Raw genomic sequence first — 15,924 nt, 5'->3', positions numbered from 1 at the left:
TCTTCCTGCAAGGCATGTGTCTGCCATACGAACAGCCACAAACTACGAAGGGCTGAATCCTCAGGGACAGAAAAACGAACAGTACCTTTTGAAAGAGTCCAGCTTGCTCTAGCTAGCTCCGTGGGTATGCTGCTCTTGTCTACCATGTTTCCTGAAGGATTTCCAGAAGAAGGTTCACTTGTGGTCAGCCTTGGCTGTGAACTCTGTCCAAATCAGGATCTTCAGTTCTTCAGCTCCTGGCTTGAATCCACTTCTGTGGTCACTTCAAAGCAACCATCAAATGCTACACATACAGGATTTTACCCACTGCAGCAATTTGCTCCTCTGGTCTTATCAAATTAATTTTTGCTCTGACACGAGGGGTTCACCAACTATTACAGTGACCTGAGGAGGTCACTGGGGTGAGAGAGAAGGACGAGAATCTTGTTTGATGATCAGAAGGCTGGATTTATTGATATATGCTATATAATACATTATTACTATACTAATAGGAATACAAAGAGAAGTTGCAGAGGCTTGCTAAGCTAAGAATAGAATAGAAAGAATCTATAACAAAGTTCTGTGTCCAGGGACTCCGTCCCCAGCTTGCTCCTGTGATTGGCCCCCAACTATAAACACAGAACATGAACCAATCACAGGTGCATCCTATTGCATTTCACAGCAGCCGATAACAATTGTTTACATTCTTCTTCTGGGGCCCTTGCCTCCCAGAAGATGCACAAATCCCAAAGGAAAGGATTTCTATGAAAAAATGTCTGCGACAGGCTGCAACCTCCAACAACTTGAGAGACCCCATGGGAAATGCCTATGTGCAGTAAGCTGTGGCTCTCTGGGCTTTCTATGGGTTCTTTCCAGCTAGCTTGAACCCAAGCCCACACGGCCTTGCATGGACAGAAAGTAAGAGACGAGAAGCGCTCTTCTTCACGTGGGGACAGGAGTCCTGTTTATTAGCTTGGGATGGGACGCTCCGCTTCCAGCAACCACCCAGGTAGAAAAGAGAGCGAACCACACCTGCAGTGGGGTTTCGAGGGGATGGGGGTGGGGAAAGAGGACCCAGCCAATGGGATAACAGTGGGGAGGGGCGAGGGGAGGGGTATCCATTGGACAGACCACCACGTGTGTAGAAAGGGGTTCATGGGGGAGAGACCATGTGATGAGAAAGGGGGAATAATCTATATGACATACCATACTCAGTACAAACTTCCCATCACCCAGTGCAAAACAACTACTAAATAAACTATTTAGTGCAATACAACACCTATGACCTTTCTCTTTATTCAGATAAAGCAGCTGGACTCCTCTGTCCGTTTTGGACATGAACCTCTGGTGTTTGCGGATTAATTTTCATGACAGTTGGGATCCAGTCTTGGATCACCAGGTGGAAAACATTGATCTGCTTTTCCTGGTTGCACATTTTGAGCATGAACTCATTCTACCTCTTCCTTTGACTTTGCTACCACCACTGTCTTCTCATCTATGTTCAGCAGTGTATCTAAAACCACCTGAATATCATTCTAATCAGGACCCTGGGTCCTTACAATGGTCTCAAGTGCCTTACTTGCCTTCTGAGGATTTTCCCTGCAAGTCTCTACCTGGAAGGACCTCAACTTGATTCTGAAAAAGGCATCATTACCATGACCAGTCCATCTGTACCTGCCTCAGAGGATCTTGAATTGCCCCCTTTCCTCATTTTTTCCCTCTCCTCCGGAGCCTATTCTCCCTGCCACTGGCCTAAATTCCTCTAAATCTGTGTCTGCCCTCCTTCTTCTTCATCCACAGGCTCGGGGACTTACCAACATTTTGAAATACTCTTCCTCTCCTGTTGTGGGTTTGCGTTTTTTCAGGGCATTTTCTCCCATTTGTTATGTGGAAGAAAGACACTGTGAGGGATGGAGGTTATCCAGGAGACAAACTGGGGGCAATTAAAAAAAAAAAAAATGGCCAAGCACTCACATACCACTGTAGTGGCTTGGCCAGGGGAACAAGAGTTTGGGAGTCATGCCAGTGGAAGGAGGAGTAGGTTCTTCAGGAGTGGTGGCATAATACCATGAGCTGTACTGGGGTGGACTCCGGGACTCTGTCTGGGATGTGGGAGCTGGTTTATGGCTGCTTTTTTGGCTCATTGGTTGAGGAGAGTGGTCGTGTATGCTATCAACAGCATTTGGCTCCTGCAGGGACATTGCTACAATTTAGCTTTCTGCCCTGGGTCTGCCCAACTCCACTGCTTCAGCCCACTGCTCCGGGGATCCTGCCACAGTTTAGACCCTGTCCTGGTTTGAAATGGGAGGAAATTCAGGGAAGTGACGCAAAGATTTTTGTGTAACTGACAGTCTGTTGAACCACCAAGAAGCTGGACATGCCTCTGTGAAACACACATGTTAAAGATGAAAAAACTTGGGAACTGTCTCAGGTGGCCATTTGAAGAGCCCAGGCGTGATGTTAACCCTTTCAGTGCTTCAATCCTTCCTTGAGTGAGAGAAAAGAACAAGATGCAAGCATGTAAAGGAACAGCATGAAGACATCGAGGTCAGCGAAGACGAAGTTAAGTCCCAGATGGAAGGGGTGAGGAGATGCCTTGTTTTTGGAGCTGAAATTCTCTTGTAAGCTATGGAGAAAACACTCTTTTTTTTTTTTTATAATGTATGAAACTACAGGGAGATGAAAGTGTTCAAATTGATATCGAGCAATGGCCTGCATGCTAAGACAAGCAGATGTTGAAATAGCACTTGTATTAAAATTTCTTTGAAAACCTACCCTGCTTCTGCTACTTGTTCCATTTTAGAAACTTGATTACATCTTTCCTGCCATGACTAAAGAGTTCTTTGTTTTCTAGCTAAAAGCTTTTTGTTCTCTTATTACAACTTCTCTTAGTTTCCTTTCCCCTTAGCCCTCTATGCCCTAGAGCTCCCAGGCTGGGAGAAGCCCATCCCAGCCCCTCTTTTTCTGGCCCTGGCTCTACGGTGGATGGCAGGTTCACATCTCTGCTCCAGAGCCAACGGGGTAATTCCTAGAAATCAGGCTTTTTACAGTAGCAAAGCGGTGAAAGTGAAACCATCCTTCTGGAGTCTGATGACTGAGCTATGGTTCAAATTTCACACCAGCTGTGGTGTGAGTTGGCTCACAGTCAACAATGTTGTAGCCGTGACTGTTGCAGACTCTGACCCTTAACTCTTGTGCTGACTGCTGGCAATAATATTGTAAACTGCGATAGTTGGATACATAGACATGTAAAAAATGGAGCAGAGAGTCTTTGGCGAAAGGCGTGAAAGGACAGGACAAGGGGGAATGGCTTCCCACTGCCAGGGGGCAGGGAGAGATGAAATATTGAGAACGAATTCTTCACTGGGAGACTTGTAAGGGGCTGGGATATTATTCCCAGAGAAGAAGTGGCTGCCCCGTTCCATGTCAGGGACACCTTCCACTGTCCCAGCTTGCTCCAGGCACTGTCCAACCTGGCCTTTCTTGGACAGCTCTCCAGCAGAGGAAGAAAAGCAGGAACAGGGCCTGGCTGCAGCTTTCTTGGCAGGGGACACCCCACACCTGACGGTGCCTGGAGCAAGCTGGGACAGTGAAGGTGTCCCTGTCTTGGAATGGGGCAGCCACTGCTTCTCTGGGAATAGCATCCCAGCCCCTTGCATCTCTCCCAGGGAAGAATTCCTTTCAAATGTCTCATCTATCCCTGCCCTGTGGCAGTGGAAAGACCTTCCCCCATTTCCCATCCTTTCAGGCCTTTCTACAAAGTCCGTCTCCTCCTTTATTCACATGTGTGCATATCCAACTCTCAGAGTTTATAATATTATTACCAACAGACAGCACAGGAGTTAAGGGTCAGTGATCTGCAACAGATGAATGTTGACTGTGAATTGGTGTGTTATTTTTAGCCTACATTAATTATCTGACTCCAAAAGGATGGTTTCACTTTCACTCTCTGCAGCCGTGAAAAGCTGGATTTCCAGGAATTACCCCACTGGCTCTGGAACAGAGGTGGGAACCCCACACCCACCAGAGAGCCAGGGCTATAAAAGGAGGGGCTGGGATGGGCTTCTTCCAGCCTGGGAGCTGCGGGGCCCGGAGGGAGAAGGTAGGGCATGGGGATGGGGACGGGGATGGGGGTGGGGATGGGGATGAGCTGCGGGGCTGGGAGCCAGGGTCAGCCGGGAGCGGGATCTTGTTGCTCTCCTGCCTCCTGTTCCCTGTGCTTTGCCAGGGCTGGGGAGATGGCAGGGCAGGAGCAGAGGGGGCTGAGGGCAGCGGGCGAGCGCTGTGCGCTCCGAGCGTGGGCTGCAGGGAGCCGCCTTTGCTGGCACCGCTTTGGGCAGCTCGGGGGAGCCGTGTGCGCTGCGGGGGCTGAGCTGGGAGGGAGCAGAGGCCAGAGGTGGGGGTGGATGCCTGTGCTCCCCTAAAGGCAGGAGCAATGGGACTGATTCTGGGGGGGTTCCTGGCCCCGTGCTGGTCCTTCAGTACCAGGGCAGTTCCGTTGTGATGAGGGGAAGGCATGGGACATCCAGCTCTGTGCCCAAGCCCAGGAGGTCCCTTTTCTTCCCCATGCAGGGAGGGTGGAATTCTCCTCTCTTACACTCTAAGCATCACCACCCCGAGCACTCTGGTCCTGGGGACAGCCCCACAAAGTCAGCAGTGTTCCCAGAGCCCCTTTCCCTGGGCCATGGCTGCGGAAAACACTCTCGGGGGGCTGTTCCTGTGAAACGGGGTGCAGGCATTCCCATGACAGGTCCTGCTGCCAGCCTTGCTGCTTCCCTCCTTTGCTTCCAAGGAGGAACTTGGTCCCGAGTTATGCCCTGAATGTGCTCAGTGTCTCTCTGCAAGCACTGACAAGGTCGCATGGGGCTTTTCCCTATTCCTGCAGCACTGGGAAGCCGTGCAGGGACTGCCAAGGGTGCCTGGGGACAGGTTCAGGGTGTGACTGAGATGGAGTTAATGTTGTCCAGAGCAGCCTCTGGCTCCTGAGAGCGAACCAGTCTTTGCAGTGCTCCAATGGGAGAGAATGTGGGAGACGACAGGGCTGGGACAAGTGGCTCAAGTGGACAAGCTCCAGCAGTGACTCTGACCCAGGAGTTCCATTCCTGAGCAGCCGTCCTGCACTGAGGCTCTGCTGCCCAGGGAGCAGCAGGACATGTTCCCACAGAAAACAATTGGTGTCTGAAATCCCACCTGTGCTCTGCCAGCACACCCAGTTTCCTCTGCTGCTGAACTGCCCTTATCTCAAGACAGCAGCTTTTCCTGTTTCTGCTGTCCCCATCCTGTCCCCATCCTGCTGGTGGGAGCACACGAGCTGCTGGGGGGGCTCAGTGCCTGCTGGAATCCAAGCCCAGCACTGCTTCTCCCCCCTCTCCGGGGCCCTGAGCTTCCCCTCAGCAGCAACTGCGTGATGTGGGCAGGGGTGGGACAGGGCCCTGCTGCCCCACTGGCAGTGCTGTTCCCCTGGCTCTGCCCCCTCCTCACCTTGTCTGCTGCCCCCAGAGCACAGATGTTCCCTGCACAGCCTCTCACCCATCAGCAGCCCCAAGCCCTTCTCCTCAGGTCTGCTCTCAATCCCTTCTCTTCCCAGCTTGTGTCTGGGCCTGGAATTGCCCCGACCCAGGGGAAGCACCTGCACTTGGCCTTGGTGACCTTCAGGGCCTTTGCTCTGTCCCACCTCTCCAGCATGTCCAGCTTCCTTCTGGTGGGGGAACATGGATGTAGGTCCCAGGTGAAACCCTGCTCTGGTCACCTCCCCAGAAGAGCCCTGAGGAGTCTTTGTTGCCTGGGCAGTTGCCAGTGGAGGCGAAGGTTTGGCCTCCAGTGCTCCCTGGAATGAATCTGCCATGCTCATTGGTTGCCTTCTCCTGTTCTTCTCCTTTAGGATTTCGGGCCATTCCTTCCTGCGGCTCTTCCTCCTGAGTTCTCAAGGGGTTCCCATCTTCTTCTCCACACCCACCGTGTACCCCAGGCCTGCCCCTGCTGCTGTGCTGTGTCCCCTGAGCTGGGCCCTCGGCTGCCGGTGTCTGCTGGGAAGCCAAGGCTGGGAGCAACGGGAGCATCTGCTGTGAGGTGGGTGAGGGGAATCAGAGCCTATAGCCCTTGCTCACGTTGCCCACATCTGCAGGGATTCCCTGCACAGGGAAAGCTGCCTCTGAAGGCTCTGGAAGGAGCTGGAAGGTGCAGGAGCCTTTGGATGTATTGGACCTGAGTCTAATCCCCCTAGATCAGTTCCTGTGCTGATGTCAATGTTGTGGCCTTGGTGGGACAAGCTGAATACTCAGACAGATTTTTTGCAAGGAATAAATCTGTCCAGTATCCAAATGAACTGAGACTGGGACAATTCTTGGAGTTGTGTGAATAAGTCAAAACCCCAAAAGTTTAAAGGCAGGTGCCCAGTTGAAGGTTTGCAGGCACTTTTCCTCCTGTCACCAGACATTTTGAACTTGGTGGCTCTGTGGTGGCTAAAGCCAAGACTGCCACCAAAGGGCACCTGCCTGATGAGACTCTCTGTGCTAATGAGCAGCAGATCACAGAGGGCACCTCTCTGAGCTGGGTCCCAGCATCTCCAGTCTCTCCTGATGAGCCACCAGGATGTCCCAGGCACAGCTGTGGGCAGGGACAAGGTGGATTTCCCCCTGCACTGGGGTGGGCCCCTGAGGGTGCCAGGAAGCAGCTCCTGGGAAGAGGCCAGAGAGGGGCGAGGGAGGGGCTGCGCTGGCAGCTGGAGCAGGAGCACAGCTCAGAGCCCCTGGGGGGCATGGGGGGAGTGTGTCTGGGGAGTGTGGGGTGCCATGGGGGGAGTGTGTGAGCGCTGCCTCCGGGTGCTGGGAGCAGCAGGCTGGGCCAGGCAGCGAGCAGGGCAGCCGTGGGCTGGGCAGAGGGTGCAGGATGCAGGCAGGGCTGTTGGATGGGCAGAGGGGCTGTGCCAGTGCTCCAGGGAGCCAGGAATGGCCCCGGCTGTCGGCACTTGTGGATGGAGGAGTTGTGCTGGGAGGATGTGGGTGATGGTGAAGGCAGCACCTTGTCCAGGGTAGGTTGTGTGGCTGAGTGGGTCTCTGTGCCTATGTTTTTGTCTGTGTGTGGGCTGATCTATGTGTGTCAGTGTGTCGGTGCAGTCTCTGCGATACAGACTCAGCTTCAGGGTTGATCCTGCAAACAGGAAAGCAACAGGCACATCCAGGGTGATGGGAAGGAGACCCTGGCTCTTGTGCCATCCCAGGCTGGGCACCAGTAGCTGGGTGAGAGCATTCCCCAGGGCTGCAGGTGCTGCAGAGCCTCTGTCAGGAGCCCAGGACCTCTGACAACACCTTAGGGAAAGTCTCTGTTCTTCCTCCACAGCCATGGCTTCACAGGAGGACACACAGGAGAGAGATGAAAAGACACAGCTCCTGGCAGTGGCACTCCAGAAGGAAGGGCTGGATACTCAATACTGGCTGCCCAAAGTGACCCAGATCCTGGGAATCAAGTGCAGAGAAGCCCTGCAACATGTGGAATACGAAGACTACCTCAAGCTGGAGTGCAAAGTTCAGCATCCCTGGGAGAAAAAGGCACTTCTTAAATTCTTGAAAATAACAAATGACAAAATAACCATTAAAGAGGTGCAGAAGGAGTACTTGGAGGAAAAAAAGCAAAGCCAAGAAGTGGCCAAACAAGCCCTGAATGATTTGACAGAAATGCTCAACAGCTGCAGGCACAGCCAGGATGCTCTGAGGGAGAAAGCAGAGACTCTGTGGCAAGCCATGGAGATTCCCAAAGAGTTCTGGCCAGCACCAAAGAAACCCTTGGCAGATATGCTGGAGAGCATCCAGAAGCAGCTGGAGCAGCAGGAGCTGTCAGCAGGCAGGAAGGGGAACATCCCTGACACGGAGATGCTGAGGCGGGCATCAGGGGGACTGGCCCTGCAGGGCATCTACAGAACCAGCAGACCTGAAGATGTGCTGGCAATGCGAGAGCAGCTCCTCAGGGTTCCTGATGGATTCCAGCTCGCCGGTCCAGTGCAAGGATCGCTGCTTGAGACAAAGGAGTTCTCCTCCTCTGCAGCAGAATCCACGTTCACCAAGTCCATGGAGCAGCTGGGCTTCAGCATGAGTATTTCTGCCAAAGCTCTCTTCTGGAGGCTCCTTCCAATAGGAAGTATAGATCACAGCAACTCCTCACAATCACAGGACACCCAACAGTCCCGCTCTGAGCAGAGCTACTTTTGCATCACCAAGTACCAGTACATCCCTCTGGCCTCCTGCTACTTCCAAACGCATCAGCTTTGCCTCTCGGATGCGGCTCTGCGGGAGCTGCAAGACATGGAACAGCTTTTGAGCTTCAGCTGGGAAGAAGACAACCCCACCTTGGTGAAGATGTGTGAGAGCTTCTTCAGGAGGTTTGGGTCCCACATAAACCAGGGTCCCCTCCACTTTGGGGGGATATTCTGGTGGAAGGCGTCTACAGAAGGATTCCAAGCCGAGCAGCGGGAAGAGGTAAAAAAACAAACCTCTAAAGCACTGAACAGCTTTGTCAGGAAGAGCTATGGTGACTTCCTGGTAAGTGCTGCAGGGGCCCTGGATGTTACCAAATCCAGCTCACAAGCTTCTGTCAAAGGAAGAGCCAGAGAGAGTTCCCATTCAGAAATTCAGCTCTACGTGGCCAACACAGGGGGCCCAGCAGACACATCTTCCCTTCCCCAGTGGAAAACGGGGCTCGTGTCTGATAACACAACGTGGTGCGTTATCGACCGTGGCTTTCAGCTGATCCCAGTGTGGGATGTCATCCTGTGCAATCACTGTGGGGATTTTAAATCCGTAGATCAGATGAGCAGAGCCCTCAAAGCTGCATACAAAGTGCTCACAAATGAGAGCGTTGGCACCATTTTTAGAGATGAATTGAGCAGTGCAGTGCAAGAGGCCAGAGATTTCATGGGGACTGTGAAGGCCTGGGAGGTGACAAAAGTGGATGAAAAGAAGCTGCTCATGCTGATGGAGCTAAAAGATGATCTGAGTGCAAAAACCAGGAATTCCAGTGTGTGGATCAACGTGTGCCTGTCGGACAAAGCCCTGCAGGACTTCCTGGTGAACACCGTGCAGAGCTGCCAGGAATCACCTCTAGAAAACACCACCTTTGTCAAGGTGCTGTTAGGGAATCTCCTGAATCCTCATATCCACTATGTCAAGGACTTCCCTGAGGCTTCCTTCATTATGCAATGGGTCTTCCAGACTGAGCACCCGCTTCTCAGATCTCCTAAAGTCTCTGAGCTTCAAGAGCTCATCAAAACACTGCAGCAAATGCAGGAGCATATCCATGCACCAGGAAGCTCTGCTTCTGATGTTCATGTAGCAAAGATAGAAGCCACCCAGACCAGCAGCCTGGCTATTTATTCCTTACTCCAGTCTCTCCAGGAACAGGCTCAGAAGGACATGGAGCTGTTGGTGCTCTTGATTGTGACCAGCATAGGGTACCAGGTGGAAAGCAGCACTTTTCAGCACCTCCTTGGACACGCAGAAATTCAGTACATGGCCAAGGAAATGGAAATGGCACATGCGGAGTACGTGAACTTGAAGGAGCAAGATGCCGACAGAGCTGAGGCCTTCCTCCTGCTGACAGGTCTGACTGTGACACCCGAAAGTCAAAAGCTGTCCCTTGAGCAGAAGAGGGAGCGTTTAGTTTTCATGGAAGATCACATGAAAGGCTTGTGGTCCCCACGGATAAAGAATCTCCTCCAAAAGCACAGTGGAGATGAAGACTGGGAGAGGCTGGAACAGGACTTGAACTCCTTGATCAGTGGTTGCTTGGATGAGAAATGGGATGAACAGAGGATGCAGAACATACTCAGAAATGTGGAAGACACTTTTCCAACACCTGAAGCCCCCAGTCAGTCCCAGTCCAAGTCAGACAGCAGCAAGTCCAAAGAAAATGAAGCCATTTCAAACCAGGAGTTCCTCCAGCTGCTCAAGCGCCTTGGACTGGAAAGTCACTATCCAAGGAAAATGGGGATGGGAGATTTCCTCACCATCTGCAAGACATCTCTGCAGGACAGCCAACCCAGCCAGGACAAGGAACTGCCATTTTACTTCTTGCAAAAGCTGTTAACTGTGGATTACCAGGTGAGGTGCTTGACTTGCTGGGATGACAGCAACCCTTGCCTTGCAACCATGCCACAAAGCAGAGAGCAAGAGAACCGACAGTCATATTCCATTGAGCAGTTTTTAGGTGATTCGGATGGAGCCTCCCCTGAACCTGAAAGGAAGGACAGCCATGTGCACCCTATGGACCTGCAGATGGCCATTTTCCATTGTGCTGATGACTTCCTGAGACAGACCCTGGCAACCAAGCTGGCATTCTGCCAACTGGCGCTGCCTCTGCTGGTGCCCAACCCAAGCACTTCACACATTGAGTTCCCACTCTACGCCCTCAGCCAAATCCAAAGGAGCTGGAAAGAGGTGGAGAAGTCAGGAAATCAGGCCCACACAAAGAGTTACAACAACAAACTCATCTTTCAGGCACACACACCCATTGTGTCCTTCATCCGCATTGGCAGCTCGGCCTCCTCTTCCAAGTCCCAGCTCCTGAATGGTCTGCTGAGCAAACACAAACACGACACTTTCTTCCATCGCCACTGCAGAGGCAGCACCAGAGAGCGTTCGCTGATGGAAGGGGTGGTGGAGATTGCCTGGTACTGCCCCCGTGGAAACCCGGATGACACCTTTGAGCGCTGTGTGGCTTTCTGTAACCTGCATGGAGACGCCAGGGATCACGGAGCACAGCTGCAGTTCCTGAAGGAGATATCTGCTGTCAATGTGGCTCTTGTGCCCAATTGGGAGCACATGGACAACAGGGGTAAAAAGCTTCTGGAGGACCTGTGGCAGTCACAAAGGCCTTTGCTTTGTCTTCTCACGGAAAAAGAGAACGTTGCAGCTGGACAAGCCAGCAAAAACATAAAAATAGGGATCAAGAACAGAAATGAAGCAGAACTGATGGATCAACTGACCAAGACAATTGGAAATCTCCTGGAAGGTTCTAATCCATGTTTTAGCCTGGAGGCCTGCGTGGACAAAGCTCGCCAGCTCGGATTCATAGTGGATGCAGATCAAGATGCATGTGTGACAGCTAAAGGAAAGGCAAAGGAGCTGGTGGAGCTTCTGAAGAAAGAGAAGCTGTCTGAGATCAAATCCCAGCTGCTGCCACTTCAAGGAAAACTGTGGCACCAGTGGTGCCAAAAGGACAAAGAACTCACTCGCTTGCAGGAGAAGGGGAACAAGAGTGTTGAGCATCATCGGAGCCAAATTGAATATGAGAAGTCAGAACTAAGAAGGAAGCAACTTGAGCAAGCTTTCCCCCTCAACACACTGATGAATTCGTTCCTTGGCTTTCTCCAGGCTCAGCCAGCAGATACCAAGAAATACTTCCTGCACTGGATGAAGGTCTTTATGGATGAGCTGTCTTGTGGTCGCCTTGAAGAACTGAGGAGAGACTATCACAAGTTATGGTCTGAAAACCTGACCGAAAAAAAAAACCAGGAACAAACTCGTGTGAAGAATTTGATGAATCAGCTGGATTCCATTTCTGATGTACTCAACAATTCATCCATCGGCCTGGAGCACCTTCTGAGGGAAGCAGGGCAGATTTATGAAGCTCTGCAATTAATAAAATCCAAGAAAGACAATTTTGTCAAACTGCCAGAAATTGCAGCAGAGCTGATGGTTTCAGGTTATCCCATGGAGCTGATGGATGGGGATGCTTCTTACCTGCCCTTGCACTGGGTGGGAGCAATCTTTGACAGCTTAATTGAGAGGCTGGGGGACAAACGAGTGTTTGTGCTCTCCGTGCTCGGCATCCAGAGCACAGGCAAGTCCACCCTGCTGAATGCCATGTTTGGTCTGCAGTTCAACGTCAGCGCAGGGAGATGCACCCGCGGAGCCTTCATGCAGCTCATCCCAGTGGGCGAGGAGCTGCAGCAAGACTTGGGCTTTGATTTTGTGCTGGTGGTTGACACAGAGGGACTTCGTGCCATCCAGACGGCAAATAAGCAGTCCCTGAACCATGACAACGAGCTGGCCACCTTTGTCATTGGTGTTGGCAACATGACAATGATCAATATCTTTGGAGAAAATCCATCAGAAATGCAAGATGTTCTCCAGATCGCTGTGCAGGCTTTCCTGAGGATGAAGCAAGTCAATCTTTCCCCAAGCTGCCTCTTTGTCCACCAAAATGTGGGAGAAGCAACTGCCAAGGAGCAGAACAAGGAAGCACAAAGGCATTTCCAGGAAAAGCTGGATGAAATGACTGTGGTAGCTGCTCAGCAGGAATTCTGCGATGTCTCCTCCTTCAGCGATGTCATTGGCTTTGATGTGAACACCCACATTCACTACTTTGCTCACCTGTGGGTAGGAGACCCCCCAATGGCACCACCCAACCCCACCTATAGCCACAATGTCCAGCAACTCAAGAGCAAAATCCTCCAGTCTGCCAAGAAGCAGTCACAGGGCAGCATTTTGAGGCTCTCGAGCCTGAAAGGTCGTATTGGTGACCTTTGGAATGCTTTGCTGAATGAAAACTTTGTGTTCAGCTTCAAGAATTCCCTGGAGATTGCTGTGTACAGGAAACTGGAAAGTGCCTACAGTCAGTGGACCTGGAAGCTTAGAAGTCACATCTTAGATGTACAGATGAGACTGGACAAAAAAATTCGGAATGGGGAGATGCAGAATGTCACCAGACAGCACCTTGAAGGGGAAGTGCAAAAGACAAGTGATGCCATTGAGAAAGAAGTGGAAAAGTATTTCAGGGAAGACAAAGACCGTGCGACACTGGTCCAGTGGAAATCAAACACAGAGCTGAAGCTGAAAGAACTGAAAGAGACTCTTCTTCATGAAACAAAAAAGAAATGTGAGAATCTCATTGAGCTACAGAAGGAGCAGAGGAAACTGGATGCCAGGAAGTTGCACTATGAAGATGAGCTCCTGAGAAGGAGTCGGGAGCTGGCTGTGAGTCTGAAAGGGAAGAGCCTCAGTGAGAGAGAACTGAAGGACAACTTCACTCTTGTCTGGACCCAGTGGATTACGGAAGTCTCCCGTGCTGCTCGTCCTCCAGAACAGGTGAATATCGAGAAAGAAATTGAAGATGTCCTTCTAGAGCACTTTAAGGAGCCAGGTTTCCATGCACGGATCAGGTCATTTCCCAGAGGCAGAGGGTTTTCTTTTGATCCTGAGAAACACATCATGAAGAAAAAGTATTTGGGCTATATCTCAGATCCCAGGAGCATTTCCAATGCTGATGTGATCAACTTTCAGCACATCACTGGCAACATCATAGCATGTGTGAAGGCAAACATTGCTAAGAAGGAAGAGGAGAAACGCGATTACAATAGAAATTTTATTCATGAAATACTCAATGAAGTACAGAAAGGTGTCACCTCTGCCTCCAGCAATGCAACTCGTACTTTTAACAGAGATTATAGCATGGATTTGTCTCTGTATCTGTGTACAATGGCAGCAGAAAGGTTTAAAGCCATGCATGAAGCATTCCAAATGGCAAATGACCCAGCTGTGTACCTGAGCAGCAAGAGAGAAGATTTCTTCCAATGTTTCCAGATTTCCTGCCAAGGAGCCACTTCTGTCACAACTTTTGCTGCCTCTCTTTGTGACAAGATTGAACCAGCTCTTAGCAGGGCAGCCTATGACAGGACAGCTATAGGCATCGCTGATTACATGAAGGGCAAATTCCCAGATTTCCAGGGCAGCAGAGCCAATCTGGAAGTTTGCATCCTGAGATACCTGGCAGAACAGGAAAATTTTGAGTATTTCAAATGTTACCTTAAGCGTCCAGAGGAATTTTTTCAGAAATACATTGGAATACAAGTTCAGAGTTACTGTTTAGATGGGAGCAGAAGGCTGAGGAAGTTTTTAGAGGACTCCTTTAATAATCTCTATCGAAATATCCTGTCAGCTATTTCTTCATCAACTCAAGCTGTCAAAGACAGAAAAGACAGACAAGACAAAGTCTGTCTTTGGCTGGATGAATTTTGCAGGGAACTGACAGAGGTGATCAACTTGCCCAGAAGTGACCTGAAGGGCATCGAGCACCAGGAGGTCACAGACATTGAGTTCCTGAGCAGTGCCATGGCACAACGTCTTAATTACCTGAGGGACAGGCTCATGGAAGAGTTTGATGATGCTGACCTGAGCTCATTTTCATGGCAGCCTCACACCATCCTGGCAGAGCATTTTTCAGGGTGCTGGGCACAGTGTCCCTTTTGTGGGGCTGTCTGCACAAACACAATGCGGAATCACGATGGAGACCATCAGGTGGTCTTCCATCGCCCACGAGCTTTGATGGGAACCACGTGGCATGGCACAAATGACCTGGTCATTGATATTTGTTCCAGCCTTGTTACAAGTAATCTCAAATTCAGGTTTGATAATGGCAAATGGATCCCCTACAAGAGATACCGTACTGCTGGACCTCCTATTTCCACTTGGAACATTCTTCCTGATTCATCCATGCAGGCGTACTGGAAATGGTTTGTGTCTCATTTCAGGACACAGCTGGAAGCTTTGTATGATGGGAAATTTCAGGGCAAAGGAGAAATCCCTGAGGCATGGGGGAGAATTACCAAGCAGGAAGCTCTGTCTGAGCTGGAGAAGCATTAGGCCACATCCTTGGCCAGGAAAAACCACAGAAGCTTTGCAATTTATGAGAACTTTGTACCAGGCTCTCCAGAAAATGCAGTTACAATGATGATATTCTGAAGTCCAGCAAAGACAATGGTATCCAATTGCTCCCAAATTTGGTGAAATAAGGTGCATTATTGCATCCACCACTCAGCAACTCCCTTGCTTCATGAAAAAGCCAGAATCCTCTTGTCTGTTTGCCATAAACATCTCCCTTGGCTTTGTCCTAGAGGCAAACCAAACCCACTCCTTGGGACAATCACCTCGTGGCCATCCTGAGCCCAGGGGCAGGGATGGGGCAAAGGGCAGCACTCAAAGCACCTCTTGGATCAGCTGCTGTGAGACAAGAAGGGACAGTGCCCCAAAGGCAGTTTTCCTGCACCAAGGAGGTGTCCTGCTCGGAGAAAGGCCTGCAGGGTCTGAGGGGAGCTCCACGCTGGCTGCAAGCTGGGCTGCTTGGCTTTTGAATGTCATCCTTCCCTCCCTAACTGCAGCCTTCAGGATCAACTGAGGCTGCTCTTCCAGCAGGAGCTGTTGTGCCTGCAGGCTCAGGAGAGCAGTGACACGACTGTCCCAGCCTCAGGCAGTGCTTTCACTCCCTGTCTCAGAGGTGCTGTGTCTCTGTCCAGGGCAGCTGCTCCTGCTCAGGTGCCTGGGGCTGCTGCCCTTCCCTCCAGCCCTCAGCCCCAGCAGGAGCTGCTCCTAACCTTGGCCTCTCTGCTGAACAAAAGCCTTTGGCATGGCCCATGTGGAGAATCCTGTCTGCCAGCATCTTCTGCAGATGGAGAGGAGAATTGACAATAACCAGAAAAGACCCTTTGTTTGAAAATAATTTTTGCATCATGTATGAGATATATGAATATGCAATAGGCTATTGCTTTTAAGGAATAATCCTTTGTTAGCAAGGTGGGCTTTTGCTTGGCAAAAGGAGTAAAACGCACCCAGATGTCTGTAACTCTTTCCTTTTTATTGTCTTCTATTGTCCTATTCTGATTGTCCAAATGCTTGTTGCTCTAGTTTTTTATAATAATTTTCATAGCAATTTTATTACTAATAAACCTTTACAATTTTAAAACAAGTGATTGCAGGTTTTCCTACCCTGCTAATAAAGGAGTTGATTTGGACTGCTCTGTGTCTCCTTTGTGTTCAGGGGAGCCACAGCTGGGGGTGACTCCACCTCTGTGTGCTGCAGACAGGCAGGGGACAGGGGGTGGCACTGGGGAAGGGGGTGGGACAGCAGAGGCTCTGCTCCATTCAGGGTCTGCTCCAGGAGCAGCTTCACTGTCTGCAG

General features: G+C 50.8%; 1 protein-coding gene across 1 annotated transcript; it reads left to right on the top strand.

Moving 5' to 3' along the window:
* The first annotated feature begins 5,864 nt into the window (after nucleotides 1–5,864).
* On the top strand, nucleotides 5,865–15,667 carry LOC134416526 (interferon-induced very large GTPase 1-like). The gene is made up of 2 exons (XM_063153246.1): nucleotides 5,865–6,048; nucleotides 7,318–15,667. The coding sequence occupies exon 2, from the start codon at nucleotides 7,320–7,322 to the stop codon at nucleotides 14,610–14,612; it is 7,293 nt and encodes a 2,430-aa protein (XP_063009316.1). The 5' UTR covers nucleotides 5,865–6,048; nucleotides 7,318–7,319; the 3' UTR covers nucleotides 14,613–15,667.
* The last annotated feature ends 257 nt before the right edge of the window (nucleotides 15,668–15,924 follow it).

This window comes from Melospiza melodia, chromosome 3, assembly GCF_035770615.1.
Source record: "Melospiza melodia melodia isolate bMelMel2 chromosome 3, bMelMel2.pri, whole genome shotgun sequence".
In the NCBI taxonomy this organism is placed as follows: Eukaryota; Metazoa; Chordata; class Aves; order Passeriformes; family Passerellidae; genus Melospiza; species Melospiza melodia.
The sequence above is the reverse complement of the archived record's forward strand: the minus strand, read 5'-3'. Positions and strand labels throughout refer to the sequence as shown.

Bases quoted from the DNA above. Each gene is read 5' to 3' on its own strand.
- LOC134416526 (XM_063153246.1), top strand. From the start codon at position 7,320: ATGGCTTCACAGGAGGACACACAGGAGAGAGATGAAAAGACACAGCTC.